General features: G+C 46.6%; 1 protein-coding gene across 6 annotated transcripts in view; it reads left to right on the top strand.

Annotated features, from left to right (window-relative positions):
• Window positions 1–12326, top strand: part of ARHGAP27 (Rho GTPase activating protein 27) — a 71194-nt gene that overhangs the window by 13586 nt on the left and 45282 nt on the right. The window contains exon 1 of one of the 6 annotated variants that reach the window (XM_019554463.1): window positions 5065–5171. The exons of 3 other annotated variants lie outside the window; for them this stretch is intronic. Coding sequence is in view for 1 of the 3 variants with exons in the window: in XM_019554461.1 (XP_019410006.1) it covers window positions 9075–9119 (45 nt within the window). In the remaining 2 variants the exon portion in view is untranslated. Of the gene's footprint in view, window positions 1–5064; window positions 5172–8994; window positions 9120–9282; window positions 9354–12326 lie in introns of those variants that run through there. 2 more of the 6 variants (XM_019554461.1, XM_019554465.1) reach the window with 2 other exon arrangements.

Genomic DNA, 12326 nt, shown 5'->3' with positions numbered 1-12326 from the left:
GGGTGAGATTACGTGTGTGTGTGTGTGTGTGTGTGTGTATATATATATATAGAGAGAGAGAGAGAGAGAGAGAGAAGTGGTATGAAAAATCCTACTTTGACTTTTTCCCACCTGGAACATGAACGATGGGAAAAGAGCCTTAAAAATCCCCTATCTGCACCTGGAAAATTGCATCATTGATGTTTCCAAAACCCAGCAAGGCACCAAGTTGTCAATAGAAGTTTCCTTGCAGTGCTTCCCAATTGGAATTGTTCAGAACTTTGTTTGTTTCTTTAAAAGTTTCTGTATTTTATTTTTTCCACCCGTGTTCGGGATAAAACCAGTTGTGGGCATGTCAGAATTTGATGTGAGGATACGTGTCTGGTTTTTCCATCCGTTGCACCTTTATCCCCTTGAACAAGGACATTCTGGCAGTTTTGCCCCTAATGTCAGTCTCAAAACTCAGCACAGCTTGATTCCATATGAAACACTAGCTTGGCGGGTATGTGTGTGAAAGGAAATATTACTGGTGGGGCTTGGGGGCTGAACAGTCATACTTGTATGGAGTTGCCTAGCTGAGAGCTGTTGTAGCACAGGGAAAAGACAAGGTAGTGAGTGAGAAAGGAAGATGTGAGAGGTGCCTCCAGGTGAGAAAAAGTGAGTAGTCCCCCAGGTGTGCTGGATGGATGAGTCCTTGTGTCAACTGAAGGGAAGGACCTCCGGGGGCCCAACTGATGGCAATTCCTGAGAAGGTGGGAAGAAACTGGTAAAGTGGGAAAGTCTATGGGTAAGGCAGACTTGAGGGCAACACAACGATTCAGGCCCCATAGGCTCACTTAAACTTGTGCCTGTGGATCCACTAGCCCAGGCCAAGATCTAAATTCACTGTGTTGACAACACTCCCACGATGCACGCTCCCCAGCGCACGCCGCTCCCTGCCACACTTCAGTCAAAAGCACCTCTGGTCACAGCCAGTGACTAAGTAGAGGATGTAAAAGGATGAGTAATAGCCTGTGTGAGTGGATGATGCTTCCCATTCGCAGGGCAAGAGACAGAGGAGGCTGAATCAAGTGGAAGGCAGGAAATTCAACACCAGCAAAGCCAGTCCTGTTGCACGACCCCATGCAATTAGACCTCAGGACTCCCTAGTACTGACAGCAGTTGAAGCCACAACTGGAAAATGGGATGGGATGTTTATACAGCTAACAGGAGCTGCAGTAACCTGCAATGGAGGACCCTATGGAATGGATCACAAACCTCATGCTCCAGCCCAAAGGCCATACGTACTGGAGATAAGGAGGAGACCTAACGCGGATGTATGCAAGGGAGGGGGGATGTAGGATGGGTTACATGCCAGTTCCACTTCCTTCTGGTCACTCTCAGGACAGGGCACTGGGCTAGATGGACCTTGGGTCTGATTTAGCAGGGGAATTCCAGTGCTCCCGGGTGTTGTGCACATGCACCTAGGCAGACAGACTCTACAGGGCAGAGCATGCAGCCTTGCAGACAAAGAACAGGCGCTGACAGAGACATGCAGAAAGAGGAAGCGGCTTGCCCAAGGCCACCTAACAGGTCTGTGGCAAAGCAGGAAGAGCACCCAGGTCTCTACTCCCAAGCACGTGGCCTGCCCACAGGAACACGCATGACATGCCAGTAAATCACCAAACTTGCTGCTCCCTAGTGCAAAGCCTTCACTACTAATCCAATTGGTCAGGCATGCAACTTGCACAGTCACAAGTAGCTCCTGTTTAGGAGCTGGTCTGCTTCACACATCAGGTAGCTGCACAACGCCCTTCCCAGTAAAGAAGAAGCCACATACCACACTGCCACAAGACTACTATTTTCAGCTCACTTGGGCCAGGTGGACTTAGGCTTTATCTGCATGACTTGCATTCCTCAGCTCGTACCCTCCCTAAAAATACAGTTGTGGACAAGTTGTTCAGTTCCCCTTCTGCATGGATATTTTTTCTACCAGTAATGGGAAGTCCCCAGCGCTGCTGTTCCTTCTCAGCAGTGGCTGAATGGCCTTCATCTGGGTGTTTCTTCTCTGTGGGAATCGCTGTGATGAGATCCCTTAAAAAAACCCTCGCCACTATTTTTAATTTAAGGAAACTCTCTCAAAATAAGTAAAGCAGAAGTAGAATCCAAACAGGTCCTTTCAATATTAGCAGCCCCAGAGAAACACCACAAAAAAATCAAAAAACAAAAGAGATCCCTGTCTTCTCTATTTCTGGCTCCTTGGTTCCAGTTAGGGTCACCATTATAGAGGACAGTCCTGTTGTCCTCTGTCCTCTGTTGATACAAAACTGGACCCCTTTATGTCCTCTGTTTTGCTGTTGACTTTTTTCTCTTGAAGAGAAAAATAGAGGTCATAAAGGCATCCGGTTTCATATCAATAGAGGACAGAGTAGCAGAAAACTGGAATGTCCTCTATGATGGCCACTCTACTTCCAGCAAGGGAAGTCTCCGCTTGGGAACAGGGACAGTGCTGCACAGTTGCTGCGTAGCCGTGCCTCATTCCCTCCATGCTATGTTCCAAGTGCAATAAAGGACCCAGCATACAAGTGAGTCATTAAAATCACCCGTGCCCGAGGGCAAAGTTCAGCTAAAGGCAGCTTACACTGCCCCACCCTGATTCCTGTGGGTTTCACTGTCCAGTCTTCCTAGTCCTGCAGTGCCCGGGGAAGCTGTGCAATCTCCTTTGTTTGAGGTTTGTAAGAGGCATGGACACATCTGTCAGGCATGGCTTGGTTACTATAAAGCAGGGGTGGGCAAAACGTGGCCCATGGGCCAGATGTGGCCCACCAGGCCAGTCTATCCAGCCCGCAGGGCCCCTAAAACATTTAGAAAATGAATAGTTATCTGCCCCTGGCTGCCTGTCACATGGCTCTCGATGGCTTGCCAAAACTCAGTAAGTGGCCCTCTGTCCAAAATAATTGCCCGCCCCTGCTATAAAGTCATCCTCCTTTCAGGGCTGGGGAAGGCAGGTGTGGACTAAGTGACCTTCTAGTCACCTGCAGCCCTGTGGTTCTGTGACTTTAATATGAATTTCCTACTTTTGTTTATTTAAATAGAAAAACAAAACCACCCTTAGGAAGGCTGGATTAGTGAGTGGTTAGGGCATTAGCTTAAGACTCTGGGGACCTGGCTTCGCTTCCTTCTCTGCACACTGTACCAGTTGTGCAAATGAGGTAAGAATGCAGCCCAACCTTACAGGAGTATGATGGCAAAGCTGCTAAGAGCTGCTGCTTTCCTCTCACACTGCTTGCAGGTCTAATATAAACAGTGCGATCGTGAATGAGATGTAGCTACTTCAGAGCACCCTGTGGGGCAGGGAGAGCAAACACTTCTTCAGAGCACTCTCCTTCATCCCCTGCAGGGACGAGTTGCAACTTTGGAGTTCAGGAATTCAAGTTTCAGAAGCTAGGTTTTCCCACAAGATGACTGTAAAACATCAGGGCAATTAGGAACCAGAAGTGGAGATCCCAGCCCTGAGCTTACCTGGGTTATGTGTTCTTTTTTTTCTATAATATCTCTATTTTCATTAGATATTGTTCATTCAGAATATTGTATTTGCTTGCATAGAATGCATCCCAGGATATAATGCACACCTTATTTTTGAAAGGCAGAATGAAGGGGAAAAGATTTTTCCATAGCTATGGCTGCATAGAGCAGGGACAGAGCTGAATCTTCAGATGATTCACCTTCCCTGTGCTGCTTAACTAAAGCTGAAACCCTAGCTGTTGCTGAAGTCTGATCTGTCTCCATGCTTTTGAAAAGAAGTAAACAGTCTTCAAGGCTGTGAAATAGGACAAGAGAGCCTAGAAACAGCTAGCAAACAACAAAAATGCCCTGAAAAGCTTTAGCTGGATTAAAGGAACACCAAGACCATTACAAAGGAAAGAGGACTGCTAACACCTTTGGGGTAAAAAAAAAAAAAAAAGGAGGCACTATATCAATTGAGACTCCCTCTGTTGCTTGAAAAATGATGTCACAATTGCTGCAGTATGGAGCAGGAATCAAAGTGGGGTGCTTTATCCCAGTCAGAAAATCAGGTTCCCTACATAAGACACCTCTGTTTTGGGGGGCTGATTTTTGAGGGGAAAGTGGGTAGGTATGTGAGAAAATATAGTTGCTAAAAATGAAAAATTTGCACCAGCTTTAAAGAAATGTCCCACCATGTTTTATCATCATCTCTGATGGGCTGAATATCAGCTCTTTCATATGATATACCTCAAGCAGCATCATATCACACTTTTAAAACAAGGTGACAGGTTCAGCCCCTGGACACTGCCCAGTCAGTGACCTTGTCACATTAGTCCAGGGGTGGGTAAAATGCGGCCCATGGGTTGGATGTGGCCCGCCAGGCTATTCTATCCGGCCTGCAGGGCCCCTAACAATTTTAGAAAATTAATATTTATCTGTCCCTGGCTGCCTGACATGCAGCCCTCGATGGCTTTCCAAAACTCAGTAAGCAGCCCTCTGCCCAAAATAATTGCCTGCCCCGCATTAGCCACAAAACAGATGCCGCATACAAAGTCTGTCTGCATTACAGGGCTTTAAATGACAAATCCAAACGGATGCCCACTCCATAGGACATCCATGATATAAGAACCATCTTCCTGCCAAATTTTAGCTTGGTCCCAATGTACTGATGTGTTCTTGGTCCTTAAAAGACATCACATTTAACAAATCACAATGTCAACAAGCCCATTCCTACCTCTTCTTGTTTCCATTGTGCTCCAGGTCAAGGAGCCTTCCTCGAGTGGCCAGGCCACCTGAAAGGTGACCAAAACCCAATCTTATTAGCTGTAAAAGCATGCCCTTCTATGCAGTGTTCACTCATCTGATCAGGGCCATGTTTGGAAATGTATTAAAACAGGATTTGAAATCAGAGAGCCAAACTTTTCAGGGCTTCAGTATCCAGGGGTTCAATTTGAAATGCCTTAATAGAACCTGGTTTTCAGAGAGTGCCAAGTGTGAAGCCAGAAAAGGGTTAAGTCCAAGGAGGACTAGCCCTGCCCAATGCAAATGAGGGTGTTTGTCTTACCTGACCCAGGATGTGCAAGTGAAAGGAAAGCACTGCAAGCAGGAGGGACAGGTGTTTGTGGAAGGAATCCAACCTAGTGGCAGACAGGTGGGGACCCTGGACATCCAGACGTCTCAGGCAGCCCCTAGGCACCTCACTACAAGTAAGTAGCAAGTAGCTTTTTCTTACTGCTGCTGGACACTGGTGGGCAGGTGTCTATAGGTGAAGTGGTGCAGGATTAAGCTCTAAGCAAGAGACTAGCCGGGGCCTCCTAGGAGTTAAAGTGTTGGGGTTTGCTTGGCTTTATACCCACTATATGGAAAGGGGAGACTCCTCCCTAGCTTGCTCCTGTGGCCTGGCAGGGGAAACATTTATCTGGGTCCATGAAGGTCATTTTCCTTAAGCACTCCCAGGGATAACTGTTCTTCTGCTGTGGTTTAGTACCCCCAAGGTGTTGGGGCTTAATGCCCACTTTGTGGAAATGAGAGGCTCCTCCCTAGCTTGCTCCTGTGGTCATATGGCTGAGGGCAGGCAAAACTTGGGGGCATCTGAACCCCAAGCTTCTGGACCTGGGCTTGCACACAGGATGCCTGCCCCAAAGACTTTGGAAACATCTGAAGCCCCTGGTGGGGGTGGAGGATGCTAGCTGGTTGTAGGGCCGCTTAAGGTTCTGGACTGATTCACAAATTTGGATTTGATTTGACTGATTTGGCTTGGAATACAAAAACAATCTTTAAAAAAATAGGGCTGAGGGCAAGCAAAACTCAGGGGCATTCACACCCCAAGCCTCCGGGCTTGGGCCTGCAAGTAGGATGCCTGCCAAAGGATTTGGTAACATCTGAAGCCTCTGGTGTGGGTGGAGGATGTTTGCTGGTAGTAGGGCCACTTATGGTTCTGGACTGACTCACAGATTTGGAATTGAGTTGACTGATTTGGCCTGGAGTACAGAAAATTAAAAAAAAAAAGTTGGGGCTTGCCCCTTTATTGGTCAGGTAGGTGGACATAAACTCCTTCATCCCCTTTGCTTTCTTCTCACAAGGCAGTAACATGAAGGATAGTGCACTCTGCCCTAGTGGAGGACAGGGCTTGTGCCTGGTATCCCCCATGTGCTCACTCCTATTATATACACATGTCCTGATACAGAGCTTCTGCAGGGAACAGGATCTTTGTCTGCCAGAGTACAGGTCAGCCTGTTTGCTTCACAGGGAATTAGCTGGCAAGATAATGGGAAAGGCTATTTCCAAACACCTGCCCTGACTAAAGTTTCCTCTGTGGGACCGTCCCCTTTCTCCCTGCCTCACTGGCAGTGCTGGGGAGCCCTGCGCACACACAGGGAGTGAAGTGACCCGAGCGGGCACAGTGCTTTGCGCATAAGAACACGTCCATCCAAAGGTGCCTTCAATCCACGTGTGCTGTCTTGTGACTACATTTCCCAGGTAAACTGATTTTCTAATCTCATGCCTTATGACTTCACCAAAATCAAGCCAGTTGGTTGGTACAGTCAGGTCTCTTCCCATACTAGAATTTTTCCAGGAATCTTGGGCCATTTCAAAGCGGCAGAGATTGAAGTAGCCTGTCATTTACCTAGCAAGGATTGACTTCATTTTTTAACCAAATAGTAGCCTGCTGGTGAAACTGCTACCAGGTTTAAGTGCCACTTCCAGAAGAGACCCTAACAAGGAGCAGCACCCGTCATAGGGCATGTATAAGTAATCAGGCAATGTTCAGTGTTATCCTCCTGAAAAGCACACAGAATTTAGCGACTTCACAGAAATCTAGTTACTTCAGCATGCTGGCATATTGTTTTAGGTGTAGGGTTGTCTCTCAAAGTGTCCTGTTAGTCCAGTGCATTCCCATGACTAGCAGACACTGTATATACCTGTGTTTTGTAACACATATAGAATTATGTACATATACCTCCATACCACATGTGTCTTTTCAACAAATACAGCCATATACTTGGTGCAGTTTCTGCATGCCTGCATGGGCACTCTGCATGTATGCAGTCTCAGGAAATAAAATGTTGGGTGATCATAGTTTTCTTTCAAGACAAACCTCAAAGTGTTAGAAATACAAAGTTAAATTTAATTTATAGAGGTATTAGATGTTGTGCACTGGCATTTGGGAGCACTCCAGTTAACATTTAATTGTCTCCTGGAAGCACCACACTGAGTAACCTTTTCTAGCTGGTGAACAGGTTGATTTGAATTAACAAAGATCCTTCATCCATTTGTGATTACTAAATAGCTAATCCCATGTGATGGCTGGAGAAGGTTCTTCTCTTGTCATTCCTGATGGGGCCGGGGGTGATGCCATGAGCAGTGAAGGGTTTTGCAGAGGCACTTACCCAACATTTGGATCCTGCAGGCAGGCTAGGGAGGCGGGAATGAGCGTGGGATTTTCAGGCCAATGTTAGATCCATTTCCTAAAATGGCTTCATACTACTTAGCTAGCCTCTCAGCTTCACCACCAGCTGTCAGAGCTGTGGAAGTTAGAAGACAAGGACCAGCTGGGGCCCATACCACCTCTCAGCACATGGTTGCTAACACAGGGCCAGTGGAGTCATTACAAGGCCGGGGCTGATTACACTTCGATTCTGAAAAGGATGCAAGGTGCTTATTGGTAGCTAGGTGTTTTGCAGCTTTGTCCAACAGCAGAATACACTTTTTTAAGTTAACACTTCATTCAAAAAGGAACATCTTCTGTTTGTTTTAAACCTGCTGCCTGATAAAATTATTCAGAGCTCTACCCTCAGGCCTCAGACTAGTGGCTTTGCACTGCAGTGCGCTAGCCAAGCATGGTCCTTCCACCCAGGTTTAGACCTGGTTCATTGCTGCTACCCAAGACCTCCCACTCTAGGGCAGCAAGTGCCTTCACTTTAGGCCCAGCCCTTGTGTACTTGCCTGCTGGTCCCTGGCCTAACCTTCCCCATCTCATCTCTTCCTCCCATCAACAATACTGCCCAAGCCCCTCTTGGCACCTCCCTACCTGCTCCTATCCGGCACTCTTATCCCAGGTAGACTCTCATGTACCCCAGCACCCCTGTGCCTCCCCATGGGGTTCACAGGAGCTATCATCAAAGCCTCAGCACTCATCTAAGGCAGGGGTGGGCAAAATGCGGCCCGCCAGGCCATTCTATCCGGCCCACGGGGCCCCTAAAAAATTTAGAAAATGAATATTAATCTGCCCTGGGCTGCCTGTCATGCAGTCCTCAATGGCTTTCCAAAACTCAGTAAGTGGCCCTCTGCCCAAAATAATTGCCCACCCCTTATCTAAGGGGACAGGGACAGGCGGGTAGCTCATGCAGCAAAACATGTTTGCTGCAGGCTACTTAGCGCTCTCAGCTCTATAAGGTCATGGTTATGGAAAACTACAGGACCAGACCAGCCTGCCAGGGCCTGCGGGTTAAAACAGGAGCTCCCTGTTGTGCACTGTACCTTGGCAGTCTTCAGGGAAACAGCATAACTTCTCTTGGAGTACACAGCATTGAGCTAGGGGGGAGGGGGGGGGGCTCATGATGCCCCGGGCACAGACATGCAGTTTGAAATTATAACAGGTTCAAATGAATACTCTTCCTGCACCCAACTAGCTCATCCCAACAGCTCCTGTGATGTGCAGGGACCAGCTTGTGCCACTCCCTCTCACTGCTCTGCTTTGGAAGAAGGAAGTAGGTGGCAAGCCCTGTTTATACAGAGTCATAGGATACACCACCTGCAGTCAGTGCTAGAATGATTGGCTTTCTAAATGGTTTCTAGTGCAGAGCATGCTTTTTCTACCCTATCTTGCAAGGGCTGTAGATAAAGTAGAGGCTAATTGGGAACAAGGACCTCCTCAACGGCTAGTGCCTGCCTGTAGCTGGAAACTGCTCTCCCTCAGGTAAGGGCCTCTGGCATGCTTTACTTCCCCCCTTTCTTTTTTTAGAGACTAGATTTTATAAGTGCATGTCTGGGGTAAGGGAAAATTTAGATGGGAAACTGGATGGGGCTGAGGAAGGGAGTGTTGGTTAGGCAATGGGAGTAAGGCCTATTCTAGTAAAGGGTAGTTAGGGAGAACAGCTGTTACCCCCATGTTGCCTTTACTTCCTTCCTTCAATCTTATCTCATTTATGCAGGTATGGTAAGATTTTCCCAGGAGCTAAGACTTAAGGCCTAATTCTGTGCACCGTTTGCTGTCTACCAAACTTGAAGCAGGACTAGCAAAAACCCTGAGTATTTACTTGCATTTGAAGTATCAGTACCCCTCTTCAAGCACTGGAAACTAAGATGCCTAAAACTCATTGATACTTGCATGGACTCTGTCCTTAATTGCCTTTTTCCTTCTGGGTGATGATACATATGCCACAAAGGTAAATTCCATAATATTTATGCAGCACTTGATTACTGCTGTGATGAACACTAAAGAAAGGGCCCTGAATTTTTTTTCTTTTTAGTGGGGTGTTTGGCTGGTGAGAGCTATGTGTTGAATGAAGAAGAAATGGTGAACAGCTGTGTAACCTCCTGTGCATTGAATATGGCAGAGGACCCCTGGGGGGAAAAAAAACCCAGCCTACAATCATGTATTGAAAAACTGTATCATAATGCATACCCATAAGACTTAAAGTTACATGGACAATTTTAACATTGGCATTTCCTAACTTTCAAGCAACTGAGTCAGCAATTTGCATAAATTCTCCTTTATTCTAGAGTTCTGCATACAGCCATGATTTTTCTTCTATATTCACTCTACTTTGCTACAGTGTTTTAACTGGGGATGGAAGATTTATTTGCTGATATAGTTTTCTCCTTAAGGATCTGGAGGAAATTTCGAGTTTGAAATGGGTTGGTTTGCTTTGCATGACTGCAAAGCACAAGGTCAAATTTAGCAAATACAGGTCTTGAGAGTTTCATCCACAATCTTTTTTGGAGAGTGCATGTGCAATTTTTTCCCCATACTGAGGCATTGTTTATCTGGAAGACATTAAATCTGTATGCCTCACATTTACTGCTGAGATGAAGCTGAATTAAGTTAGAGCTGACTGTTTGTCTCGCTCAGTGCTGTGTACAATGTGGAAGATAAGAAATCTCCCTTCTTGCTTGCTAACAGAATGTACCTTTGCACTTCCATGACTCAACTCTGGAGTGGACTCTCTAGTTCTCGGATCTGAAATAAAAGAGTTGGTACAAATGGTTAATTCTGAGCCAGGTAAAATAAACCCCATATTTATCACAGTCACGGGGTCCCCTTCACTTGCTAATCCTGTAAGATTGTTTGGCAAACCCCAGATACTATTGGTTTCCCCTGAGGCTTGGGACTTGTGCATCTGGGTTGATCTCCGTTGAACTTCACCCAGTTACTTTTGCATTGAGCCCAGTGACTTGCATCTGGCTACAGTGTCTTTCATAACGGCATCCACTCTTGACCTGAAAACAGCAGGAGATTGGGAATTGCCCACTTTCCTTGGTAGCTTATTTCAATTGTGAATCAGTTCCCTATAAAAATCTGTGTTATTTCTGGCCTTTCCAGTTGCATAACTTCTTTTTTTAAGTTAGTCAGGGGATCAGAGAGCATTTTTAGAATCCCTCTAGATGCCTGTCACCAACTGACCTGACCATGCTCCCTTTCCAAATATCTCTGACTAGCTTCTGCCCTGACTTACCATGTCGACTTAAAAGGAAGCAGATGAAAACTGCTATTGTGGTTTACAGTCTGGGCTAACACCTGGGGCAGGAGAATCTTTTCTGTTCTCAAATATCATCAAATATCAGTCTGTGTCACTTGCACAAAAGTACAAAGTGAACTGTATGATGGGATCACAATGACAGGTTTGGGAATTCAGTGTAGGTGAACTCCCTGGGGCTAGCACACAGCACCTGTAAAAGATTGTGCTCCTGGGGGTTAGAGAAATGCATGGACTTGCTTAATCATACTTTGCTTTTGCCTATTCCTGTTGTATCTCTTGATACTGCAACTTTCCCTGCTCAGAGAGGAGTTGGGTATGGGTGGACACCCTTATTTCAAGTACTCATAACAGAATAAGAGCTCGATTTGCAATAGAGTTGCATAATACAATTGCCTCTTTTGGGGGGGCTGTTTTATCCAGTAGCGGTGTTGGTAACTGCTAACTTGTGACCGGCACAGTCAAAAGTTAATGCTGCATGGTGAATGAAGGCAAACATGCCTCTTAATGTTCCCAGACCTGGCTGTCTGCAGACTCGGGCAAAAACCACTTTGCGTTGTGTTCTTGTTTTAATCTGGGACACTAGGGGGCAGCCCAGGGAATAATTTCTGTGCTGCTCTTCTTTTTTTTGCTAATTTGTGCAGTGTTCTGTTTGCTCTCCTCAGGACACTGGTGTGAACTCATGCCCTTTTACACCTAGTTGCTATGTTAACACCCCTTTTTTTTCTTCTTTTTTTTTTTTTTTCTCCCTTAACAAAGTCAAATTTAAATAAGGGTCGACTGTATTGGCATGCTCCAAAAAGATGCACTGTCCAAGGTACAAGCTAGTTTCCAGTGAGTGCTTTAGTGTCCTGCCGTCATGCATCCAGAATACCAGTACACTGGAGAGGCTTGATGTGGGGCTGGCACACCATGCAATCAGAGGCGAGGACTGGAGGCACCCCAGGCAGTGGGGGGTGATCCTAGAAACTTTCACGTGTTCTGTATGTTGGAAGCAAGCAGCATGTGTGCCATAGGCATGAGGATTATAGGAACTACAGCCTACTGCATGAGTACAGGGCAGAGCCATCCCTGACAGAGGCAAATAATCCCTGGCCAGTAGACCCCCTCACCCAGCCCATTTTCCAGTCTGTGATCTCACTGGCACCAGTTTGCACTGTCCTTCCATAACAGGTGCACTGTTCTTGCTCTTATTCTGGAGACTATGCCCCCTCTATCTGCCACCTGCTCCCAGCTCTCAGGCTGTTGCCTCTGGCCAGGTGCTCCTGCCCCAACATAGCCTCCAGGTCCCTCTCTACATGATCCAGGGATTATATCAGGGTTCGGCAGTTATTTTGGGCGGAGGGCCACTTGCTGAGTTTTGGCAAGCCATTGAAGGCCACATGACAGGCAGCCGGGGCAGATAAATAATACTTTTCTAAATTTTTTAGGGGCCCTGCAGGCCAGATAGAATGGCCTGGTGGGCTACAACCAGCCCGCAGGCTGCATTTTGCCCACCTGGGGATTATGTGGTGCCTCTGCTGGTTGGGTGATAATACGGCTGGCAGCACATTCTAGTTACTAGATAATGCCTTTTCCCTCCAGCTGTGCTAGTTTCATAGATTTCATAGACATTAGGGTTGGAAGGGACCTCGGGAGATCGAGTCCAGCCCCCTGCCCAAA

This window comes from Crocodylus porosus, unplaced genomic scaffold, assembly GCF_001723895.1.
Source record: "Crocodylus porosus isolate Cpor-Errol unplaced genomic scaffold, CroPor_comp1, whole genome shotgun sequence".
In the NCBI taxonomy this organism is placed as follows: Eukaryota; Metazoa; Chordata; order Crocodylia; family Crocodylidae; genus Crocodylus; species Crocodylus porosus.
The sequence above is the reverse complement of the archived record's forward strand: the minus strand, read 5'-3'. Positions and strand labels throughout refer to the sequence as shown.